At 38.5% G+C, this 20,567-nt stretch overlaps 2 protein-coding genes across 7 annotated transcripts in view; one reads left to right on the top strand and one right to left on the bottom strand.

Annotated features, from left to right (window-relative positions):
- Nucleotides 1-17,534, top strand: part of RFC1 (replication factor C subunit 1) — a 34,883-nt gene extending 17,349 nt beyond the window's left edge. For both annotated transcript variants that reach the window (XM_072928086.1, XM_030270945.4), the window contains 21 exons: nucleotides 518-750; nucleotides 1,473-1,547; nucleotides 3,283-3,360; nucleotides 3,680-3,767; nucleotides 3,863-4,092; nucleotides 5,116-5,223; nucleotides 5,741-5,920; nucleotides 6,254-6,358; nucleotides 7,336-7,732; nucleotides 8,683-8,792; nucleotides 10,145-10,259; nucleotides 10,688-10,776; nucleotides 11,793-11,930; nucleotides 12,334-12,429; nucleotides 12,592-12,690; nucleotides 13,138-13,292; nucleotides 13,411-13,528; nucleotides 14,499-14,644; nucleotides 15,077-15,290; nucleotides 16,298-16,489; nucleotides 17,000-17,534. In XM_072928086.1, the coding sequence (XP_072784187.1) occupies nucleotides 518-750; nucleotides 1,473-1,547; nucleotides 3,283-3,360; nucleotides 3,680-3,767; nucleotides 3,863-4,092; nucleotides 5,116-5,223; nucleotides 5,741-5,920; nucleotides 6,254-6,358; nucleotides 7,336-7,732; nucleotides 8,683-8,792; nucleotides 10,145-10,259; nucleotides 10,688-10,776; nucleotides 11,793-11,930; nucleotides 12,334-12,429; nucleotides 12,592-12,690; nucleotides 13,138-13,292; nucleotides 13,411-13,528; nucleotides 14,499-14,644; nucleotides 15,077-15,290; nucleotides 16,298-16,489; nucleotides 17,000-17,101 (3,068 nt within the window). In that variant the 3' untranslated portion in view covers nucleotides 17,102-17,534. The remainder of the gene's footprint in view (nucleotides 1-517; nucleotides 751-1,472; nucleotides 1,548-3,282; nucleotides 3,361-3,679; nucleotides 3,768-3,862; nucleotides 4,093-5,115; nucleotides 5,224-5,740; nucleotides 5,921-6,253; nucleotides 6,359-7,335; nucleotides 7,733-8,682; nucleotides 8,793-10,144; nucleotides 10,260-10,687; nucleotides 10,777-11,792; nucleotides 11,931-12,333; nucleotides 12,430-12,591; nucleotides 12,691-13,137; nucleotides 13,293-13,410; nucleotides 13,529-14,498; nucleotides 14,645-15,076; nucleotides 15,291-16,297; nucleotides 16,490-16,999) is intronic.
- A 215-nt stretch (nucleotides 17,535-17,749) lies between these two features.
- WDR19 (WD repeat domain 19) overlaps nucleotides 17,750-20,567 on the bottom strand; it is a 38,407-nt gene continuing 35,589 nt past the window's right edge. For 2 of the 5 annotated variants that reach the window (XM_030270937.4, XM_030270940.4), the window contains exons 35-37: nucleotides 19,705-19,781; nucleotides 18,921-19,041; nucleotides 17,750-18,466 (exon numbers count right to left, since the gene is read on the bottom strand). In XM_030270937.4, the coding sequence (XP_030126797.4) occupies nucleotides 18,927-19,041; nucleotides 19,705-19,781 (192 nt within the window). In that variant the 3' untranslated portion in view covers nucleotides 17,750-18,466; nucleotides 18,921-18,926. The remainder of the gene's footprint in view (nucleotides 18,467-18,920; nucleotides 19,042-19,704; nucleotides 19,782-20,567) is intronic. The other 3 variants (XM_030270936.4, XM_030270939.4, XM_072928085.1) reach the window with 2 other exon arrangements.

Here is a 20,567-nt window from a genome sequence, read left to right as displayed (position 1 = left end):
TTTTCCTTGGTTTGTAATGGAAGATAGGTTCTTAAGAATACATAGCTACAAAGCCTGTATTAGCTGCTTTGTTGATGAATACTATAAAGTAATAAAATAAACGTGCCTTTGTGCATCACATAAAATGTGAAGGAAGAATTGTGCTGTTCAATTTGACATTAATTAAGGAGGGAATTCAAATTTCATTGATCTAGCTCTTCTGTTTGTTTTCCTCATTTAAGTAGGGAAGGCATTCCTTTGTGAACTTGTCTAATTGAGAGGTAATGTATGAGCACAAGTAACAAATGTCATGTTGTTATTTCAGTACTGAATCTGTTCAGACTTGAGTTACACTATTCAAGTTGTTAAATACTATGTGTTGTGCAATTCAGCCTTTTTTTCAGAAAACTTCTGCATGCCTGTAGCATTATTTTAGGATCTGAGTTGATGTAATGTGCCAAAATAGTTCTCTTGGCAGTTCTGTTGTTAGAACTTGAGTTCCATGTACCAGAAGTAATGGAATTCTCTTTGTGTTTAGATGAAGATGATGATTTTGCCAATAAAAGAATTTCCCTGAAACCGAAGGAGAATGGGACGTCAGCAATTGGTTGTCCAGGAACAAATACTGGGAAAAAAGAGGAGGTAAAACCACAAGCTAAAAGCAAGCCCCTCTCTCCAGTGAAACAGACTCCCACCTCTGCACTTGATTTCTTTGGGACGAGGAGTGTCCAGCGCTCAGAAAAGAAGCTGGTAGCAAGTAAAAGGAAAGAGGTGAGTACTGATGAGGTTCCTTTAGGCTGCTCCTGTGTCTGATGGAAGCTCAAAATGAACAGTTTGACTGCAAGGAAGTACTTGCTGCTGCTCCTACCTCGTGTTACTCACTGTGATCACTCACACAGAAGTTGAGCGCTGATGATCCGTGTGTGCACGTCAAGTCCTCAAATACAAGTTTGGAGTAGTATTTCCATGGTTGATAAGATAGCACAAAGCTGAAGGTAGTATTTTCTTCTTGCCCCTTCTCAAGTGACTTTTCTTGAAATCCATTAAGTTTTCTGAGGTTGGTGAGTGGAAGGGATAGCTTATATTTGAGGGTGGAGGACAGGCTGGAGAAGGGAGAAGGTTGTTTTCCCAAGCTTTATGGGGCATATATTCATAGAATAACAAAGCACCAAGTAAAGTATGGAGGAACTTAAAAATTACCAGTACAGTTATTGATGTATTTTTCAACTGGGGCAACTTTGATAGCTTGAGAGATGTTCAGCATTGTTTGAAGAGTTGAGATATTTATCTTATAGTATGGTCTTGTTTTGAATACTAAAATCCCTTGAAAATAGCCATGTTTAATAGTGTTTAGATTAGAGATCTAGAAATTAATGTTGCATGTCTTGTTCACAGCCCTTTTCTAGAAGCATACAGAAGGAATCTATACATATTATTATAATTGACACAGTAATGGGGTAGCTGAATAGTTGGTCTTTTTTTCTTTAATACAGCCTTCACAGAGCAGAGACAGCACACTAGATGATGAGGCCATTGCTAGGCAACTGCAGCTTGAAGAAGATTCAGAGGTAAAAGCTCTACAAATTTAATGCTTTATATCAAGAGCGGTTTGTTTAACTTAAAATTGTTTTTCCTTAAGAAATTAAGATGGACGTTCCAGGTATGACTAAGTGTAATAAAATTGATCAATATGCTCAAGCCTGGTCACACAGTTATTTTATAGGCATTATTTCAGTTATGTAAATAGAATGTATCACTTAATCTATTTTATCTCCATCCAGGCTTTGTCTATGCAGCTGATGTGCTTCTAATAATCCTGCCTTTCACACAGAATTAACTTTCTGCTTCCTCATGTTTTGATGGTGTTATGCTTTTTTCATTCTCTGGAGTGAAAATTTAAAAGTAATTACCATCCATGATCTGTTTTACTTGTCTTCTGAATTTTCTTATAGTTGAGAAAAATGTGAATGACTCTTACATGTCTTCAACTTTCCTATTTGAATCAGTACTAATACAAGGGGAAAGTACACTTACACGTGTTTACTTGCTTTTGGGAAAATTTGATTTTCCACATATATTTGTAATACTGAGTATTGTTTAGAATAAGTAGATTGTGCAGACAAATCTGCACCTCTGAAGGTAAGGATGAGAGTAAATGAATTCAACTTACCCTACTAGAAAGTTAAACAACCTGTCAGAAAAATAAGACAATGTCTTTCATTTGAACTGATGTTACCTCTAACAGTCAGAGTTTCTGTGCACCCAAGTACTTTAGATCAGATGTCTCTCTGTCTCAGTCTGCTTTGCTCTGGGTGGTCTCTGCCTTTCTCACTGTACACAGGGAAGTACATTTCACTGTTATGGACACATACAGACAATGCCTGTGGCATACTGGTTTTATAAAGTCATCTATTGAGATCTTAGAGCATAGCATATTTGATTTCAGTTATGGAAGTAATTTTGTTGTTCTCTTGTTGAAAGAATGTTCACTATTTATTGGCAATAATGAACACTGTTCATGAAAAAGTTTTCCCCAAGGCACCATATTGGACAGGAAAGGTAACTGAAGGATCAGTTATCACTGGAGATGTCAGGTTTATGTTGTTAAGTGAAATAAAAATTAAACCAAACTGACTTTGGTGGGGTTTTTTACAACTAATAAATAACAGATGTCGTGCACTATTTGTTCTTACTGGTTCTTCCATCAGAGAAAGTAATTTGTATTAGTATAAATAATAGAAAGTTAAAATATATTTGCTTCCCTAAAGTAAATAGAACTGACACTAAGAGCAGGGCTAAGGGCAGTAGTTAAATTCTCCAAAACTGACAGATTAAAAAAAAAAAATATTTGTTGCTAGTAGTAAATGAGAATAAAACATTAATTCTGGAGACATCATAATTTTTAACAGGCATTCTTACTAGTCTTTTGGGACTGCTTTTGGTAAAGGCAGCAGGTTGCATGTTGTTGCAGGCTTTTTGTCATAAGGTGCAGCCTTCAAAGTTTGATTATTGAAAAGGAAAGGATACACAACAGTAAAAAATATGAACAAGAAACTCCTTTGGAAATAGCTTATACAGGCATAATAATGTTTCTAGTGCAATAAATCTATTTTTCTCACTAGATTTAACTAGTCTTGCTTTCTGGGGGAGACAAGTAATTCTTCAAGTGCTGTTTCCAGAAATGTATTTGCCTCTGGTAGGACACTGTTTTTCTGTCTATGTGCTCACTTAGAGTTTTTTAAAAATACACTAGAGTTAGAACTTGTTTAGCATTAACCTAAAATATTTTTTTTTTAATTTCAGCTGGAGAGACAGCTACATGAAGATGAAGAATTTGCTAGAACTCTGGCCATGTTGGATGAAACACCACAGAAGAAAAAGGTTGAATTCTTTTTGAACTTAAGCTTTTAGGAATTGCATTGCTGGGATTGTTCTTATTTAGACTCCTTTGTTTTGGTGCTTCCATGCAAATACATGAAAACCAGCAGGGAAGTTTTCATGGAAATAGCATACTCACTTCTTCTCTCCTGGCTTTTCCTTGCTCAGTAAAGGGTGTCCTGCCTAATCAGACACTGTGTGCTGGATACCTCTGTTGGGATGGTATTTTAAGTTCTAGTCACAATTAAATGTAGTGTGTTGCTGTGTCCCTGTGGTAGCCTGGCACACACATCGCTGACTTTGGCATTGTGTGTTTATTTAGGCTCGGAAGAACACCGAAGGAGAGCAAACAGTACTGAGCATCAACAGCAGCCCTAGTACAACAGCAGGGTATAAGCAGTCAGAAAGAGGTAGGACACAGAAACTGGAAAGCATTGCAGTAATTTATAATATTAATGAGATACATTTTTATATATGAGCTTTTCTCTCTCTGTCTCCTTTCAAGTAAAAGCAACAGACTCAGCTGGTGCAGCCAAGAATTACTCTGCAAAGCCACAAACTAAATCTGAACAATTGAAAGATTCTTGTTTATCCCCACAATCATCTGATGGTAAACAAGAAGAGATTGCTGAAAAGGAAAGAGGTGCTCAAAATTCACTATCAAGAGGAAAAGCAGCTTCTGGGAAAGAAGAGAAGACAACACCAAAGGAGAGAGTTTCTCCCAAGAAGACTGAGGTAGGAGCTATCGAAATTAATTTAGATGTCTTGGTGGAGTTTGCAGGAGAATAGTTTTCATTTATTATAGGTGTCACTGTTGTAACTTGGTACTTTGAGTCTTCTGGGCGACTTATAAGGGTTTGAATTCTGGTAAGGCTGTAAGTTCCTTCCTTACAGCAGTTGTAAAACTATCTGGCAAAGTGTAAATTAAACAGATGAAGGACCTGAGGTTCTCCAATGCCCATTAAGGTTTGCTGTGCTTTCTCTTGTTTAACTTTGCTGAAAAACACAGAATGCAGGAATTCTGACTGTGAGTGACAACTTACTCATGTGAGTGTGGTGACCTTGGGTATCTGTTCTGTGGTTAGAGTGGTGGGTGGAATTGTTTAGGGATTTACATTTCTCTCCTGAGTCTCCTATTTTATCTTATTATTGATATGCTATGTAAGAATAGAATTTAGTTTATTTGATTCAGTAACTGTATTTGTTGGAACACTGTCAGTTATTTGCAACATTAAAATGTACTTCTTAATCATACAGTATAAAGTACCCCATTTTGACAATTAAGTAGTAGTTGTAATTAGAAGGGAGAGCCTGCACCTCCTTTTGAGGTGAGTTTTTAATAGTTGTTTAAGAGGCACTTGAGCTTCTTAATCAGTAGAATCTACTTCATAGTATTTCTACTTTAATGTAAGTGTAGATCACAAATAGGATGTGAATTTAAAGTGATAATTTAAGGGTTAAGTGAGCATGTACATGTGCAATAGACAAATCTGCAGAAACCTGCCAATAAACAATGGTGTATTTTTTAAGCAGTCACATTTTTGAAATATTTTTAAAAGGAACAAGGAAAAATACCTCAACACAAGCACCAGAAGGAGAGCAGGCTTCAGTATTGCATGTTAATAGATTAAAAACAAGCATTAGAACTTGCCTTTCCTTTGGTGCATGCAAATGTCTTGAACTGTGAAGCTTGGGTTTATTTTGCTGGTTTTGTATCTGTAATATGTATATGAATTAATTTACCCTCTTCTGATCCAGTCTATAAGCCCTGAGGACTCTGAAAAGAAGAGAAACAATTACCAAGCTTACCGAAGCTTCCTTAATCGTGAGGGTCCCAAAGCACTGGGCTCCAAAGAGATACCTCAGGTAAGTGTGGCTACAGGATTCTATATATGAAGTGGAGTGTTTGGTAGACTTAGTGCTGTAAGTAGTTTAAAAGATACCAACTTAACTGTTTAAGGACTGGTATTTTTTTCCCAGTAGGAAGACTGTATTAGAAAAACCTAAATTGTAATGCAAAGCAGTGACTAAATGTAGGGAAGTGTACTAAAGAATTTGTATTCAGAACTTGGTTTAGGAAGTCATGATCATTAAAAATAGTTACTGCTCTTAAAGTTGAAGAATGCTGTTACACATTTGATTCACGTGCTACACTTGAAGCACAGAGTGCTACAAGTATGGTCAGGTAAACAGTGTGTGAAGTTTTGTTGGTAGCTGTTCCCATTTCAGCTTTTAGAACTATTACCTAGCTAGGTATGATAGTCTTATTTGTAAAGTTTCATAGGTTACTTGATGTGGTAGGGGGTTAAAATAGCTAATGGTTAAGAGCTATTTGATAGAAATGTATCAGTAATGGCATTTTCTGCAATGCTTTGGTTCTCAGGGAGCTGAGAACTGCTTGGAAGGCCTGACATTTGTAATTACGGGTGTTCTGGAGTGCATTGAGAGAGATGAGGCCAAGTCTCTGATTGAACGTTACGGGGGAAAAGTAACTGGCAATGTCAGCAAGAAGACAAATTACCTGGTGATGGGGCGGGACTGCGGCCAGTCCAAGTGTGAGAAGGTGAGTGTGCTCCTGTGCCCGGCCAAAGGCAAACTGGAACTGATTGTTCCTCTCTTAACTGATAATTCCCAGTATTCCTGCCAACAGGAAGTAGTACTAACAATAAGGTGCCTCTTTAAAAGGAAAAGTTGCCAAGTGGTTTACAGCTTTGTTTTGTTTTTACTTCTGTGCATACATAAAACACGCACACACATACATATATATATATATATATATAAACTCTTGTTGCTGTTATGTTCCTAGTCACAGTTTTTTACTGGAAAACACTTTGAAATGAATTATGGAAATCCTAATGTAACTTGATTTCACATTTAATTCTTTCTTTTGCTCCAGGCATCAACTTTAGGTACAAAAATTATTGATGAAGATGGTCTATTCGATCTTATTCGAACCATGCCAGGCAAAAAGTCAAAATATGAGCTGGCAGCTGAAGCAGAGGTATGCTTTTTTTGCTTTGGTTTGTTTTTAATTGAAAGGAGTTTGTCTTCTCTTCCAGTAACAGTAGCACAACAATCATCAGTTTGACCTTTTAGGTTAAAAGTGAAAATTTTTTTGTTTGTGAAGACAAATGACTCTACTTGGGAGCTAAAGGTTATTTTCATACATGGACATTATTCTGCATTTCTGGTACCTGACAGAGCAGGTAATTGCATCTCCTTAGATGGTATCAGGTTGAAACAAGGAATAGACATTCATTCTTTGGAATAAGTAATTATGACTGATACCATGTGGTACCCAGACAGGCCCAGAAATATGTAAACTATTTGTGTACCTAACAGATCTTGTCTTTGTCATGCTTGAACTAAGAATATTAAAGGTAATTTTTTTCAGGCAATACCAAAAAAGAGGTAGTAAGTGTTTTTTGTGTACGTTTAAATTTAGATTGTAGTGGCTGATAGAATGTTATTAAAATTTCTGTTAGCTCTAATGTGTGGTGCATTCATTACAGACATGACTTATTTATGTAAAGATGCCATTAGTGTCCCAGGGAAAAGCAGCTCTAAGCTTATTAGCTGATCACTTTCTCTCCCTTTGAATTGTTGTGGATTGAGCGACTTTTGCAAGTGTTGTTTTGCAAGAGCTTCAAGGGTGTTTGACCCATTTGTTCCAACCTGACAGTCATCAATTTAGCATTGTAGTAGGATGCCTCAGGCTTTGTGAATTAAGACTGCTTTTGGAATGACCAGAACACTTCCTGCCTCTTTTTTGTGGGTTGTACTACAGAACCTTGTGACATTGTCTTTAGCTGTGCTTTATTTCTCAGAAAGTATTTCTGTATCTGCTGTTGAAGTTTTTTTTAATCAATATATAAGCTTTGTCACTTTCTAAGCTCTCCTGTAATTGTTTAAATAAATATGCTGTTTCTTTACTGTATTTTTTCCTTTAATTTCTTTTTATTTTTTTATTTTCTTAAGGCAAAGAAAGTGGAGTCAAAACCCAAAAAGACACCACAGAAAGCTGAAGCTGGGAAAAGGAATTTTAGCCCCTACAAAAGGGAAGCTAATAATAAAAAATGCAAATCTACTCCTGAAAAAGGAGAAACCATCAGTTCTGTAAAGAAAGAAACCACTGCTGTTCGAAAACTTACGGACTTTAAGCGTCAGACTGTAGAGGAGAAAGAAGCCCCAAAACCTAAGGGGAACTTGGTTTCTGAGGTTAATGAAGATGGCACAGAGAGATTGCTATGGGTAGATAAATACAAGCCTGTATCTCTTAAGGCAATTATTGGACAGCAGGGTGAGCAAAGCTGTGCCAATAAACTGCTCCGATGGCTCAGAAACTGGCACAAGAACACCTTGGAAGATGGACAAGGTGACTGGCCTGCTTAATTTTCTGTGTCCTTTCATGCTAATCATGCTCCTTGGTTCCCTGGACCACTGAGGGCCTGGGTGGGAGCAGAGCAGCTTTAGAAATCAGGAATAAGGCTGCAGTCAGATGTGGTTTTAGCAGCAATTGAGCCTGAGTTTTTTTTGATGAAGTAGTTGTTTGTTTATTGGCCACCTCCCCACCTGAAAAAAGAGCAGAAAAATGTGTCTCAAAAGATTTTTTTCCCCCAAGTCTGAGGTTTCATTTTTACAAAAAAAATTCCAAAATATCCTAGCTGTGAGGTACTAAAACTGGCTTTGCATTGAGCCTATTGATTTCTTCCTCAGCAAGAGGAAATAGGTTAGGCACAGCCAACCTATTTGTAAGAGCAGGTCTAAAGGGCTGCTGTCATGTGTGGGGATGAATTGTCAAGGTCCTGGCTCTGGCAAGAAGTGCATGTGTCAAGTAGACAGTTTGTCATCCTATAGACAGACAGATTTTACTGTGTTTAAAAGAGGGTTTAAGTTTTAGTTTAGTCATAGTTGGGGTTTTGTGTATGGCCTGTTTGGGGTTTGGCTTAATTTGTTTGTGGTGGTATATGGGTTTGGTGGTGTTTTTGGGTTTTTATGTGTATGATGTGGTTGTGAGGAAATTGCTGAATAGGACTTTTTAATAGGACTTTTTAATTTAATAATTAAATAATTAATTTAATAATTAATAATAATTAATAGGACTTTTTGGTATTTTTCAGTTCAAAATCACTGCAAGTCATGAACTGTAATCTGGTTTAAGCTGCTTTTACTTAAGTAGTTAGGATGCAGCTGTGTGTGCATCTTTGGATGTTCTTCTTGGGCCTTAAATGAGGAAAAATTCCAATGATGCTTGATATCTATAGAAGCATGCTGTTTGTTTTATAATTACATACCTAAGTAAAAACTGAACTTTTTTTTTTTTAGCAAAACCCAGTAAAACTGGAAGCAAAGATGATGGGACAGGCTTTAAAGCAGCATTACTTTCTGGTCCACCTGGAGTTGGTAAAACTACTACAGCTGCTTTGGTTTGTAAGGTGAGTTCATAGTAATGGTTGTTCCCAACACTTTTTTGTTACATATTAATTCTGAATGTGGATACAGCTATAGGGTGCAGATGGGTATGCTCTGAATGACCAGGGTCTGCTGTCAGCCAGGTTGCACCTGCTCAGAACAAGGTTACAGGTGAAAATATGTGGCTGTTTAGATACCTTTATCAGGTTTGAGGTGAGAAGGTACCAGTGGGTGTCTGCATTTCTTTCTGTTACATTGAGAAGAAGCATATCACAGTATGTTGAATAATTGGAAATGGTTTTTCAAAATTGTGATCATTCAGTACTGGTTCTGCAAGTTGGAGAATATTTGCACTTACCGGGACTCAAATTCTGGCAAGCTTTTTGAAGGCCTAAGGTCATGGTTTTTATTTGTCTAACAGAGAGATATTTCCCAGATTTCTTCTAAATTGAAATGCCACTTCAGGATGAGAAAAATTGACGGGGCTATGTGTCCATTTCTAAATCTGAATTTAGAAATCTGTTCTATAGAGTAAGTCTTAATCCTTTTCTCCCCCTTCCCCCACTGCATGCCTTTGAGCTCTGTGCCAACAGGTTGATGCCACACCTAGAACTAGACTAGAAAAGGTGAATGTGCTGTCTTGGGCTCACTTTTTTTTCCTCAGTGGTCTTTTCTGTTTCTGGTTCCCAACCTGGCTTGCTCTCAGCTGCCTCAGGACTTTACAGAGCATTTCTCTGTGCTCCACAGCAAAACATACCAGTGCTTTGTGTGTTCAGTGCTGTGTTCTGGCTGCCTCTGGCAGGAGATTTTGCTGATAAAAGAGCAGCTATGTTAAGTTGTGTCAGGGACTGACAGAAGTGTTAGTGCTGCTAGGGGAGTAATGTGTTTCCTATTGGTTAAATAGTTACAAGCTTCTCTTTGCTGCAGCTTTGAGAGCCATGTGGTATGTTTTTTTGTTACACAGCTGGAAATACCATAGAGCTTAGCCAGCCTTGGCTCACAGCTCTGTTTCTATCCCTGCTGGCAGTTCTGTTAATCTTCCAAAATTTAATATGTGCCACTGACCCAATGCTTCTGCATCTCCCTCAATTAAAACAAAATGAAAATCAACCAAACAAAAAAAACCTGCAACAGCCAACCAACCAAAAAAACACAAAACAAACAAACAAACAAAACCGATTCAAAAACACAACCAAAAAACATCACAACAAAACAAAAATAATCTCTTTTGGGCCTATCTGTTCCACACATAGTTTTAAGTTTTTTGAATTGCTAGAAAAAAGGAATATAAGGGGAGAGAGAAACTAATTAAAGCTGTATGATTTTTCACTGCTCTGTGTTCTCACTTTTTATGTGGTTTATGTGTTTGGACCAGGAACTGGGTTACAGCTACGTGGAGCTGAATGCCAGCGACACTCGCAGCAAGAACAGCCTAAAGGAAGTAGTTGCTGAGTCACTTAACAACACCAGCATCAAAGACTTCTATTCTGGTGCGTCTGTTGTTTGAAGGAGATTTTTGCTTTATTAAGAGTCTGCTTAGAGGAAGGACAGAGCTTCCTTATTACACAACAATGTTGGGAATTTACCTTGTCAGGTGAAGGGACCTGGCTCTAATAGGGGTCAGTTCATGTAGTAAGCTGTTATAGTTCTTCTTCAATTTAGAATTAAATCCTGCTATTTGTAGAATGAATCTGCACAAACTACTCAAGAACTCTGCAGCTGCTCCTCTGTTCTATGGGACTTGTTTCTAAGATGACATGAGGTTATAGTCTGGTCTGTGAACATAGATTCATGTGATCTAGTGGCAGAACCACCACCTCAGATTCCTAGGATCAAGTTATCTTACTTAGCATTGGGTAAAACTCTGAGCAGGACTCGTTTATTCCCATCTCATTTTCTTATCCATATTCATTTTCAGGTGCATCTTCATCAGTTAGCGGGAAACATGTATTGATCATGGATGAAGTGGATGGTATGGCAGGCAATGAAGACAGAGGAGGGATTCAGGTGAAGCCACTGTAGTTCTGAGCTAATGCCATATATCACACAAGATAGTTAAGCCACTCTGTCCTCAAGCCATGGTCCATAAAGAAACTCTCTGCAGAATACAGTCTGACATGTTTTAGAAGCCTGTCTTTGTGTAAGGATTGTGCTTTGGTAGATGGGGGAAAAAGGATACTTGTGTAGAAGAAGCCTGGAGTGATGAACTTGAGTGTGTGCACTTTAGAACAGGTACATTTATCCTAAGGTCTCTCTAAGGTGACATCTCCCTGCAGTGGGAGGTTCATAATCTGGCCGGGACTGTTGCTGTTTTGCATAGGCGGTAACACTGAGTAATGTGTGGCATAGGCAGCAGCATCCTTTGTCCTCTTCAGTAGCTCCAGTTTTATCTTCTGAGGATTTCCTATAGTCACATGCAGTGCTTTGATGGTAAAGGGCATACAGATTTTTAGCTCAGATGCATTTTTTTCCACTGCAGGAATGAAACTGAACTGAATTTCACCTTCATTAGAGCTAGCTAAGTTTATTCTGGTAAGCCATTCTAAAAATGATGAAGCCTCTTGGAGCAGGGATGAACTGATATTTTTACTCCTTTTGCTTTTTCATTCTTTGGAAAAGAATGAAAATACAGCCAGAAAGCTGTGTGTGCTCTCTGGGCATAAGCCAGGTCAAACTGGCCTTTGGAGAAATGAGTCAACTTCTCTAGGTGGACAGCTATGCTGTGGGCTATTGGTCTTAATTGCTTCTTGAAGACAGTTCCAAACATAACTGCTGGAAGTAGACAGTGAAAGTGGCTAGGCAGCAGATCTCTTGCAGCTGAATGGAACAGGAAGTGAAAACCGTAGGCAAGGGGCTAGGTTTGGTTTGCACTGTGTAGAAATGTGATTACAGCAGGAGTGTTATGGACTTGGCATCTGTCAAGGATCTGATTTAAGGCAGGGACTAAGGCTGCTTGGTATGTCATTCTAATTGTTCTTATTGTCTAGGTTATCTGATGGAATTGTAATGTGTTTAATTTACAGGAGTTGATTGGCTTGATCCGACACACAAAGGTCCCCATCATTTGTATGTGCAACGATCGCAACCACCCTAAAATGCGCTCCTTGGTCCACTACTGTTTGGATCTTCGTTTTCAGAGACCTCGTCTAGAACAGATCAAAGTAAGTAGGCTGTGGCTGGCTGTGTGGACTGCACTGAATTGCCACCAGTAACTTCAGTTTTCATGTACCAGAGTTTATTCAGAATTGGATATATCATTTAATCGATCATCTCAGTGAATAGTTGCTTTTCAGAATGAATTGTCTGAGGTTTTCTTCCCAAAGCCTTTTGGATTTTAGATGTCTGTTTTAAGAATATATCCAAAATGGCTTTTTATGAACAAACATGGTCTTTTTTACACCAATCGTAAATGATGGTTTATGATTATGAGAGAAAATTTGAGCTATATGTGCTTTAAAAATTTAGAAAAATATGCAGTGCTCTTTCATAGATGTGTCAGTATGTTCTGCTGGGGCAAGAATTCATAGGAATTTTCTAGTGACAGTTTGTCAATTGTGATTACAGGGTGCCATGATGTCTATTGCATTTAAAGAAGGTTTAAAAATTCCCCCACCTGCTATGCAAGAGATAATCCTGGCAGCAAATCAGGACATCAGACAGGTCAGTACCCATTCAGCATCAGTAACCATTCAGATAGCAGATTATGTACATTGAATTCAAAGTATTTGAACAGTATTTTTATGTATGAAAATCAGACCCTTACTGCTGGAGTCTTCAATTTAAATTCTATTATGCTACCAAATTGTAAACTTTGTTCTTTAGGTTTTACATAATCTTAATATGTGGTGTGCAAAAGACAAATCACTGACTTATGATGAGGCTAAAACAGATGCCAGCAGAGCCAAAAAGGACATAAAACTGGTAAGTGTCAAATGCTGGATTGGCTTTTACTGTCATATTCTGATATAATCACTAGGCTTTATAAGCGTCTTTTGAACTGAAGCACTGAATAAGCTTAGGTGCCAAAATCTGTCACATTTGCCACAAGTAGTTGAAGAGTAGTGTATCAAGGACTGAATATTTTTATATACTCGAGTATATTTTGATATACTCATCTCTTACGTAAGATGCAGTTATTAAGCTCATACTTCCCATCCTTTGTTCTCTGTTTAGGAGATAATTCTCTTAATATCAAAAATAAAAGAAAGTTCTTAAAACTGGTAAAGTTCTAGGGCAGAAATACTGACTGGGGAGCTTATACTGATGAGTCAAGATACTTCTGGATACTAATTTTGTTGATACTGTGCTGTGTCTTACTTTCTTTGTTGACCTTCTAGCTGCTGACTTCTTGAAATGTCATTTATTTAGGGCCCTTTCGATGTAGTCCGGAAGGTTTTTGCTACTGGAGAGGAGGCTGCCCGTATGTCTCTTATAGACAAATCAGATCTTTTCTTCCATGATTATTCATTAGCACCTCTCTTTGTCCAAGAGAACTATGTGCATGTGAAACCAGCTGCTGCTGGGTGAGTTACTCCAAACCCTAAATTGACATAGGTTTTAGTCTACTTTGACTCTCTGACACAAAAGCCTATCTGGATAGTTCTGGTTTGTAATAAAGTCAACTTCATTTTTTTTTCGCAGAGGTAATTTAAAAAAGCACTTGGTACTCTTGAGTAGAGCAGCTGATAGTATATGTGATGGTGATATAGTGGACAGACAGATTCGTAGCAAGCAGAACTGGAATCTGCTTCCAACACAGGTGAGCACTTAACTCTCATTTTATGTTAAGGGGGGTATCCAGTGTTAAAGGTGGATCTGTGGTGTTATCAGCATAGTTATATGATCTATATAGTTCATACTTTATGTAGTATTTTCTGTTCCACTGGTGATGAGAATTTCCTATATTCATATTGTTGAGCTCATGCTGCAACATGAAGTCTTCTGAAACTTAGAAAAGTTGGACTGTCACAAAGCATAGAAGCACATGGTGTGTATCACTTGTGCTGTTACAAGCCTGCTCTGTCCTTCCTCTCACCAGGGTGGGATTTCTCTCAAAGCATAGAGGACTGAAGCTTAGTCACTGTACTTCCTTTAATGCTTATTGAAACACTGACAAGACTTGTGCTTAAAGAATTATGACTGGCATCAGAGAATGCATTGGAGGTGAAATTGGAAGGCACCTCTGGATGTCCTCTAGTTCACCCCCTGCTCAGTACAGGTCCAAAGAGCTGAATTGCTTAGGAACATAGCTGACTTGATGTAGGTTGCAGTGTTCTATGGAAACGTCTCCTTCACCATGTCTTTGTGTTGGAGATCAGTTTTTGTGTGAAGTCAGCTATTTGACTGCACTCTAAACTGGACTTGAGAAAAGGCCATGTTTTTTGTTGTTTGTTTGGTTTTTTTGGGGGGGGGTTATGGTTTTTTTTTTTCCCCCCCAATTTTGAAACCCAGATAATTTCACAGTTAGAATGTTCACAGTTCAAAATGTGATAATGAACAGGGTGGTACGAGGGGTGAAGCTGTAACCTAACAGGGATTGACCAGAAATAATCAACTGAATAAGCATAAAATAAGCTTAATTGAATAAGCTCTTAAAATAAGCTGTTTCCACTGTGGCCCTGTGTTGACTACCCCTCTTTCATGAGGACAGTGCAGTGCAGGGCAGTGTGTCATGGTGTCCATGAGACTTTCAGTGTAATTTGAGTTTGGCATGTGTGTTACTTTTTCAGGCTATTTATGCAAGTGTTCTCCCAGGGGAGCTGATGAGGGGTTACATGTCCCAGTTTCCTGTCTTTCCCAGCTGGTTGGGGAAATTTTCATCCACAGGCAAACACGATCGTATCATTCAAGAACTGGCAATGCACATGAGTCTCAGGTAGTACTGACATTCCTCTGATACAGTTCTTTCTCGTGCAGTTCATTACCTACCGTCAATTCCTTGCTGTGCTTGGTGCAAACAAGTGACACATTCATGTGTTCTGCGAATGTGTTCCTGTGTTATTGGTGATGCTTTTCTCAGTGCTTAATTTGTACAAGTCAGTCACAAGTACCTTGCATTTTTCTTTTTTCCCCTGAAGTTAGAGATGTGTTTCCCCAAACTGTCTGGTGTTCAAATACCTTGCATTGGTTATTCCCTGATGAAGGTATGGCAAAAGGAATGGCACAGTACAACTTGTAGTTAGCTCTTAAGGCAGCTGATTGTTGATTTGCTGAGGGGCCCCTTACCTATTTGTTCTTATCTTTAGAAGCTAGTGATGCTAGTTGGACAGATTTACTTACTCAGTACTTTATTTTCAATTTGACAAAGAACTCAGACATGCAAGAGGACAGTAAATATGGAATATTTGTCGTATTTGCGGGATGCACTTGTCCAGCCCTTGAAAGACTTTGGAGCAGATGGTGTACAACAAGCTATAACATTTATGGACTCTTACTGCTTGATGAAAGAAGATGTCGAAAATATCATGGAAATAAGCACGTGGGGAGGCAAACCCAGTCCTTTTTCAAAGCTGGATCCCAAGGTAAAATTCACCAGTGAATTTTTTTGTTTTCTTCCATATCTTAAAAAAGAAATCCTAGAATAATTGCTTTGGTATGGATGTACTTTGGAAAGGCTGAAATTGGTGGACCAACTTAACTATAACTTATAGTAGGCTTTGTGAATCAGCTGTCAAACATACCACTAAGTTCAGGGCTAAGTCCTAAAAGATAATCAGGCTGTGCTTCACTCAGCAGTCTTACACTTTTTGTGCCCAGTGTAAAGGATTACTTGGAGTCAGTTGTGTCTTGGGTGTAGAAGCAGAACACAGGAAGGACAGGGAAAACTGGCACCTTGCTACAAGGAACCTCTGGCTGTAAGGTCTGTGTGCTTCAGGCACAGCCCTGCCTGTCTTACCATCCTGTAAAGGAGGAGGCACTTCCTGCCTGAGTTACAGAGCAGGCACTGCCTTCAGAGGCTGCCTTGCAGCTTGCACCTTTCCCAGTCCTGTTAGACAGAACTGCCAGACCTGACCTGGGGTGCTTCATGTGCTGCTCTTCCAGCATCCACCTACTGAACTCCAGTGGTTGGGATCCTCATCTGGTACAAGGTGAGCTTAAGCTCAAATTGCTTTTACAAATTAGGCAAATGTAATCTGAAACAGGTCAGGTGCTGATGGAAGGAGAAGAAACCTACACTACTATCAGGTGTTTTCCCCTATTCTGAATATGCTGCTTAGTCTGGCAAGGGTACAGTGCTGCTGAAGGAGGCACTGGTGTGACTGCTGAAATAATTGTAGGCCTTAGGCCTAAGCAAGAAGCATGTGAAGATACACACTTTATTGAAGATTATGTGGGACTTGTTTAAAAAGACCCTTCACCACACAGATCTTAAATGCTTTCTGTGTCCTTTTGAGAGAGTGTAATCTTCTATATATCTTTGGTCATGTCTTTCCAAAGGAAAGTTGATGTGGAATCTCTCAGTAAGTCAGTTAACTAACAATCTACAGCTCCTAAACTATGCTCAGTTTCTTTCCTTCCACCCTGCCAGGTCAAAGCAGCTTTTACACGTGCCTACAACAAAGAGGCACATCTGACTCCATATTCACTTAGTGCTGTCAAGGCCTCTAAAAGGCAGTTGGGATCTGCAGCAACCTTAGATCTGAGTGAAGACTTGACTGTGGAAGAGATCCAATCTGATGAGGATGAGCAGGACACTGTTGAGAGTGATGCAATGATTAAGGTGATGTAATTTCTTCAGTATTAAACAACCTCACTGAAGTGTTGGGGCTTTTTTGTTTGTTTTTAGTTACCTTTCTGTGACTTTTAACATCATCTTAATGATATCATAGTAGATAGTAAATAAATTATCTCTCAACTTTTAAATTTTTAACTGGTGGTAGTGTGGAAAAGTCTAAGTTACTTCCATCCATTGTCTTTTGTTGGACCCAAGTGAAACATCACTTTAAATCTAAAATTCTGCATCCAATTCCTAAACTTAGTAGTATTTCAACTGTTGATGAGGATGGTGCCTGTGGTTCCTACAGATGACAATTCTAGTAATACCTTTGTGGGTATCACCAAATGGGGGACCCTTAAGACTGAATATGGTAGTCTGTACTCTCTGTGGCATTTAGAAACTTCACACCTGTAAGGGGAGGCAAAGAGGTAGCTTTTCCCTTAACACTGACTACATTTTGACTTAAACTTTTTTCAGCTGGATTTTAAACTGTCTGTATATTTCTGTTTGTAGCAAAGAAAGGTGAAGTCTTCCAAGCTGCCAAAAAGAGAGAAAAATGAAGAAACAACAAAAAAAGAAGGGAAAAGAAAAGAGAAAACAAGACATTTAGAGTAAAACCTTGCTTTGGACACAGCTTTTGTATCTAGCTTCTGCCAGGAACATGAAACAGATCCCGTGCTGCTGCTGGGAAAGTAGAACCAGTGCGCTGAAACTGCTCCTCTTATAGAGGTGCTGTAAGTCTTGTCCTCTCACACTGCTGTGCTTATTCCTGACATGGTACATGTTACAAGCTATAATTGTCCTTGTGCAACCGACACCAGGTGTGTGAACATGCTGAAAATGTCATGCTCAGTTACCTGGCATTTCTGCTGAGTCTTCCTAGGACTTCACTGCTTTTTTTTTTTTATATAAATCCCCTGACATTATGTGAAGTCTTGTAAATAGTACGTGATGCAAAAACTCCATACATAAATGGCTTATTTGTACATTATAGAAATTAAGCAGTATATAAAATTACAATAAAATGTTTCACAGGACTCTTTTAAAACTTTGGTTAAATTCATGGGGTGTTCTGTCCTGTCTCCCTCCTTTATTCCACAGTTTTGTCTTTCCTTCACGTACATGATGTGGCATTCCTCTTTTCCTACAACTTCCCTTTTGTTCACTTAGAGACACAGAAAAGCAGTGAGGGATTTACTTCAAAAACCTGAGTAGTCTGTACTTGTATAAGTTATATCTTTAATCAAAACCAGAAAGGAATACTTAAAGAGTAAAAAATGTTTAATTGAAAACATTCATAACAGTTCAGAACTGATACTGAAAAAGAGAACAGTAGGGAGGTGGTTTTTCTTTTTGCCACTCGCACTACAAAGATGGCCCCGTGGTTTGTCTTTGGTGCAGATGAAATGCAGATTTTGTTTGTAATAATTATCAGTTTTATTACTACAATAAACCAAAGTACAAAATTTATCAACAGCTACATAGTTACAGATATGACAAAATAGAAGTGACATGGCTGTTATTAGGCCTTTCTGGGGAAGAGATATGTGATGTAGTGATAGAGCTTTCCTTGCTGCTTGCCAGCCAACACAAGCAGTTCTGGAAATAAACAGAGGTGGTTAATTATATTCTGAGATACTGTGATAGCAGATCAGGAAAAATATCAACTAAAAATTCCACACAAGAACTTGAGTGCATTACTGTGATCTACAGCTGAGTTTTCATATAAGGTGTTTGTAATAGTAAATTACAATTATTGAATTTAAAAATTCAAATTATTGAAATTATTAACATTATTGAGGAACATTGTTAATTCATTTTCAGTTACCATAAAAAAAAAAAAACCAAAAACAAACCAACAAAAAAAACCACCACCAAAGTCCTGGATCTAAGTCTTTGGTATAGACAGAGCCATGCTCCCATTATTAGAAGGATGAGTATTTCAGGCCAATACTTGTTGCTGTTATCCTGGGATCGATTCTGTTAAATAGACAAGTTAAGATCATGTAACCTGCATGTTAGATTTGCTCCTTCCAGTTAGTACCCCTCTTGCTCTCTCTCCCGTTCCCCCTGCCACTTAAACCCATGCTGGAAGAGCTGGAGAAGTTTGGATGATGCGGAGATCTTCAAACTGTTCTCTGTACTACTCAAGCACACCTGGTGTTCACGAACATGTTCCAAACCAGAACAGCTTGTGGATGTTAATATGGTCATAGGGGTAAACTGAGTTAAAGCACAATTAACAACCAGGTGAGTTGCAGTAGCAAAACCTGCCAGTGTTTGCATGCCTGAGGGCAAATAGGTGATAGAAGTGGGTCTCAAGTTATCCGAGGCATTGACCCAGGTTCTAGGTTAAGATTTCCTTACTAGGAAAAATTCCAGAACTGTCTAGAATGAACCCTGTTAAGTCAAAAGTACAGACTGTAAGCCATACCTGAATTTATTGGTCCTCATCTTCTAGTTTGAGGTACTCTGTGCAGTCATTTATTTTCTTAAGATCAACAGTGTTAATCCTTTCAGAACACATGGGACACACATTTTCAGTCTGTAACAGGCTGTTTTAAAGGAAGGGTAACTGGTCAAAAGCGAATTCTAACATTTTACAGAGGAAGTTGGGACAAGGCACAAAGCCTAGAGCAGAATTCTGAGCAGTGCTATGTAACAAGTGCAGGACAGAGCAATGGCTGCTTCTGTCTAGTTTTCAACATTTGAGAACTAACACCACAGGAAGGCTGCTGTTTGCATTTAAACATATAACAAAGGAGGTTTTAGGAGCTCCTGAGTTCTGACATGGGAGCAGAGCTATCCCATCCCATTGTCATGTGTGCTTATCAGGGACAAGACATTATTGCTGTCTTGGTACCCAATTCTGTGTACATTTTGTTTTGGTGATTGCTGGTGCGCCTGTGTTTCTGTCCTGCCCCCATATTATGCCTTCTTCCTGGATAAAGCTGAGAACTCATACAAGCTCACCATCCATATTCATTACTGTTCCTGCTGGAGCCTTGCATCACTGGCCCAATTCTTTTGTCATATCCTATCATTTTGGTTAACTTTGAAGCAATGTTCTGTGAGTGTTTAAGGTGCAACTACCAAGTAAGGGAATTCCTCTTCCACCCAGCCCAGCTCTTACATGTTTTTAGTACCAAATGATCCATTGGCTGCTAAAACATGAACAAGCAATGGAATACTGCAATAGAAAAAAAATCCCAACTTACCTTTTGAATTCTGTGTAGAGGGCAGGAAAGTCACAGTGTGGGCAAACTGTCCAGTCATCCCGTACCATGTGCCGACCCTGCACACAGAAACTGCAGGTAACTGAGGGGCAAGTGCTGCCTGGCTACAGAGAGCATTTACTTCTGGACCTGTTGTTATGAGAAGGTCTCAGCAACTGAGTTCTAAGATCTTGAATTAAAAGCTCCATATATGTGTTACTGTCGCTTGATTACTGTGTATATTCTGTAACTAGAAAAGGAGCTCTCACAAATGCAGTGTTATCATTTGCATTCCTCTTTTAAAAATGGAAATCTAGGAACATACTGAAGTACAGTATTTAAAACTCTTTTATTTGGCAATTCTAGAATGCTATCTGTAGATTTGTGTCCAGAGCTGTACCTAAATCTGCTGGCATTTTTGGTGTTGCATATGACATACCAAAAATGCCCCTAAAACCACAGCACCTAAGCCCAGTAGGTCACATTCAGCAGTCAAGTTTGTGAGCCTGCCTGGCCTTTGCCTCTTTAGTCTACATTTTCTCTTTTTTGCTACAGTTTACTAGTTTATTTTTGATAGAAGGAATTTGTATGTATCTTTTTAATGCTGTAGAAACACAGAAGGACCTTGAACTATACTGAGACATTTATGCTCTAATATGATACGCAGCAGCAGACTTTAGACACTGACTCTCATTAGATATTTGAAAATGCCACAGTCCTAATGTCTACAAATAACAGTGACATAGACAAACTGTGGCCAAAATAGAGCCTAAATAAATAACTTTGTAACATACATAAATGTGTATGGCTTATAAAGTTATATTTAAACCCCTTTGTTTTTTAAAAAAATATTACTTTTAAAGTCT

Source organism: Taeniopygia guttata, chromosome 4 (assembly GCF_048771995.1).
Source record: "Taeniopygia guttata chromosome 4, bTaeGut7.mat, whole genome shotgun sequence".
Taxonomy (NCBI): Eukaryota; Metazoa; Chordata; class Aves; order Passeriformes; family Estrildidae; genus Taeniopygia; species Taeniopygia guttata.
The sequence above is the reverse complement of the archived record's forward strand: the minus strand, read 5'-3'. Positions and strand labels throughout refer to the sequence as shown.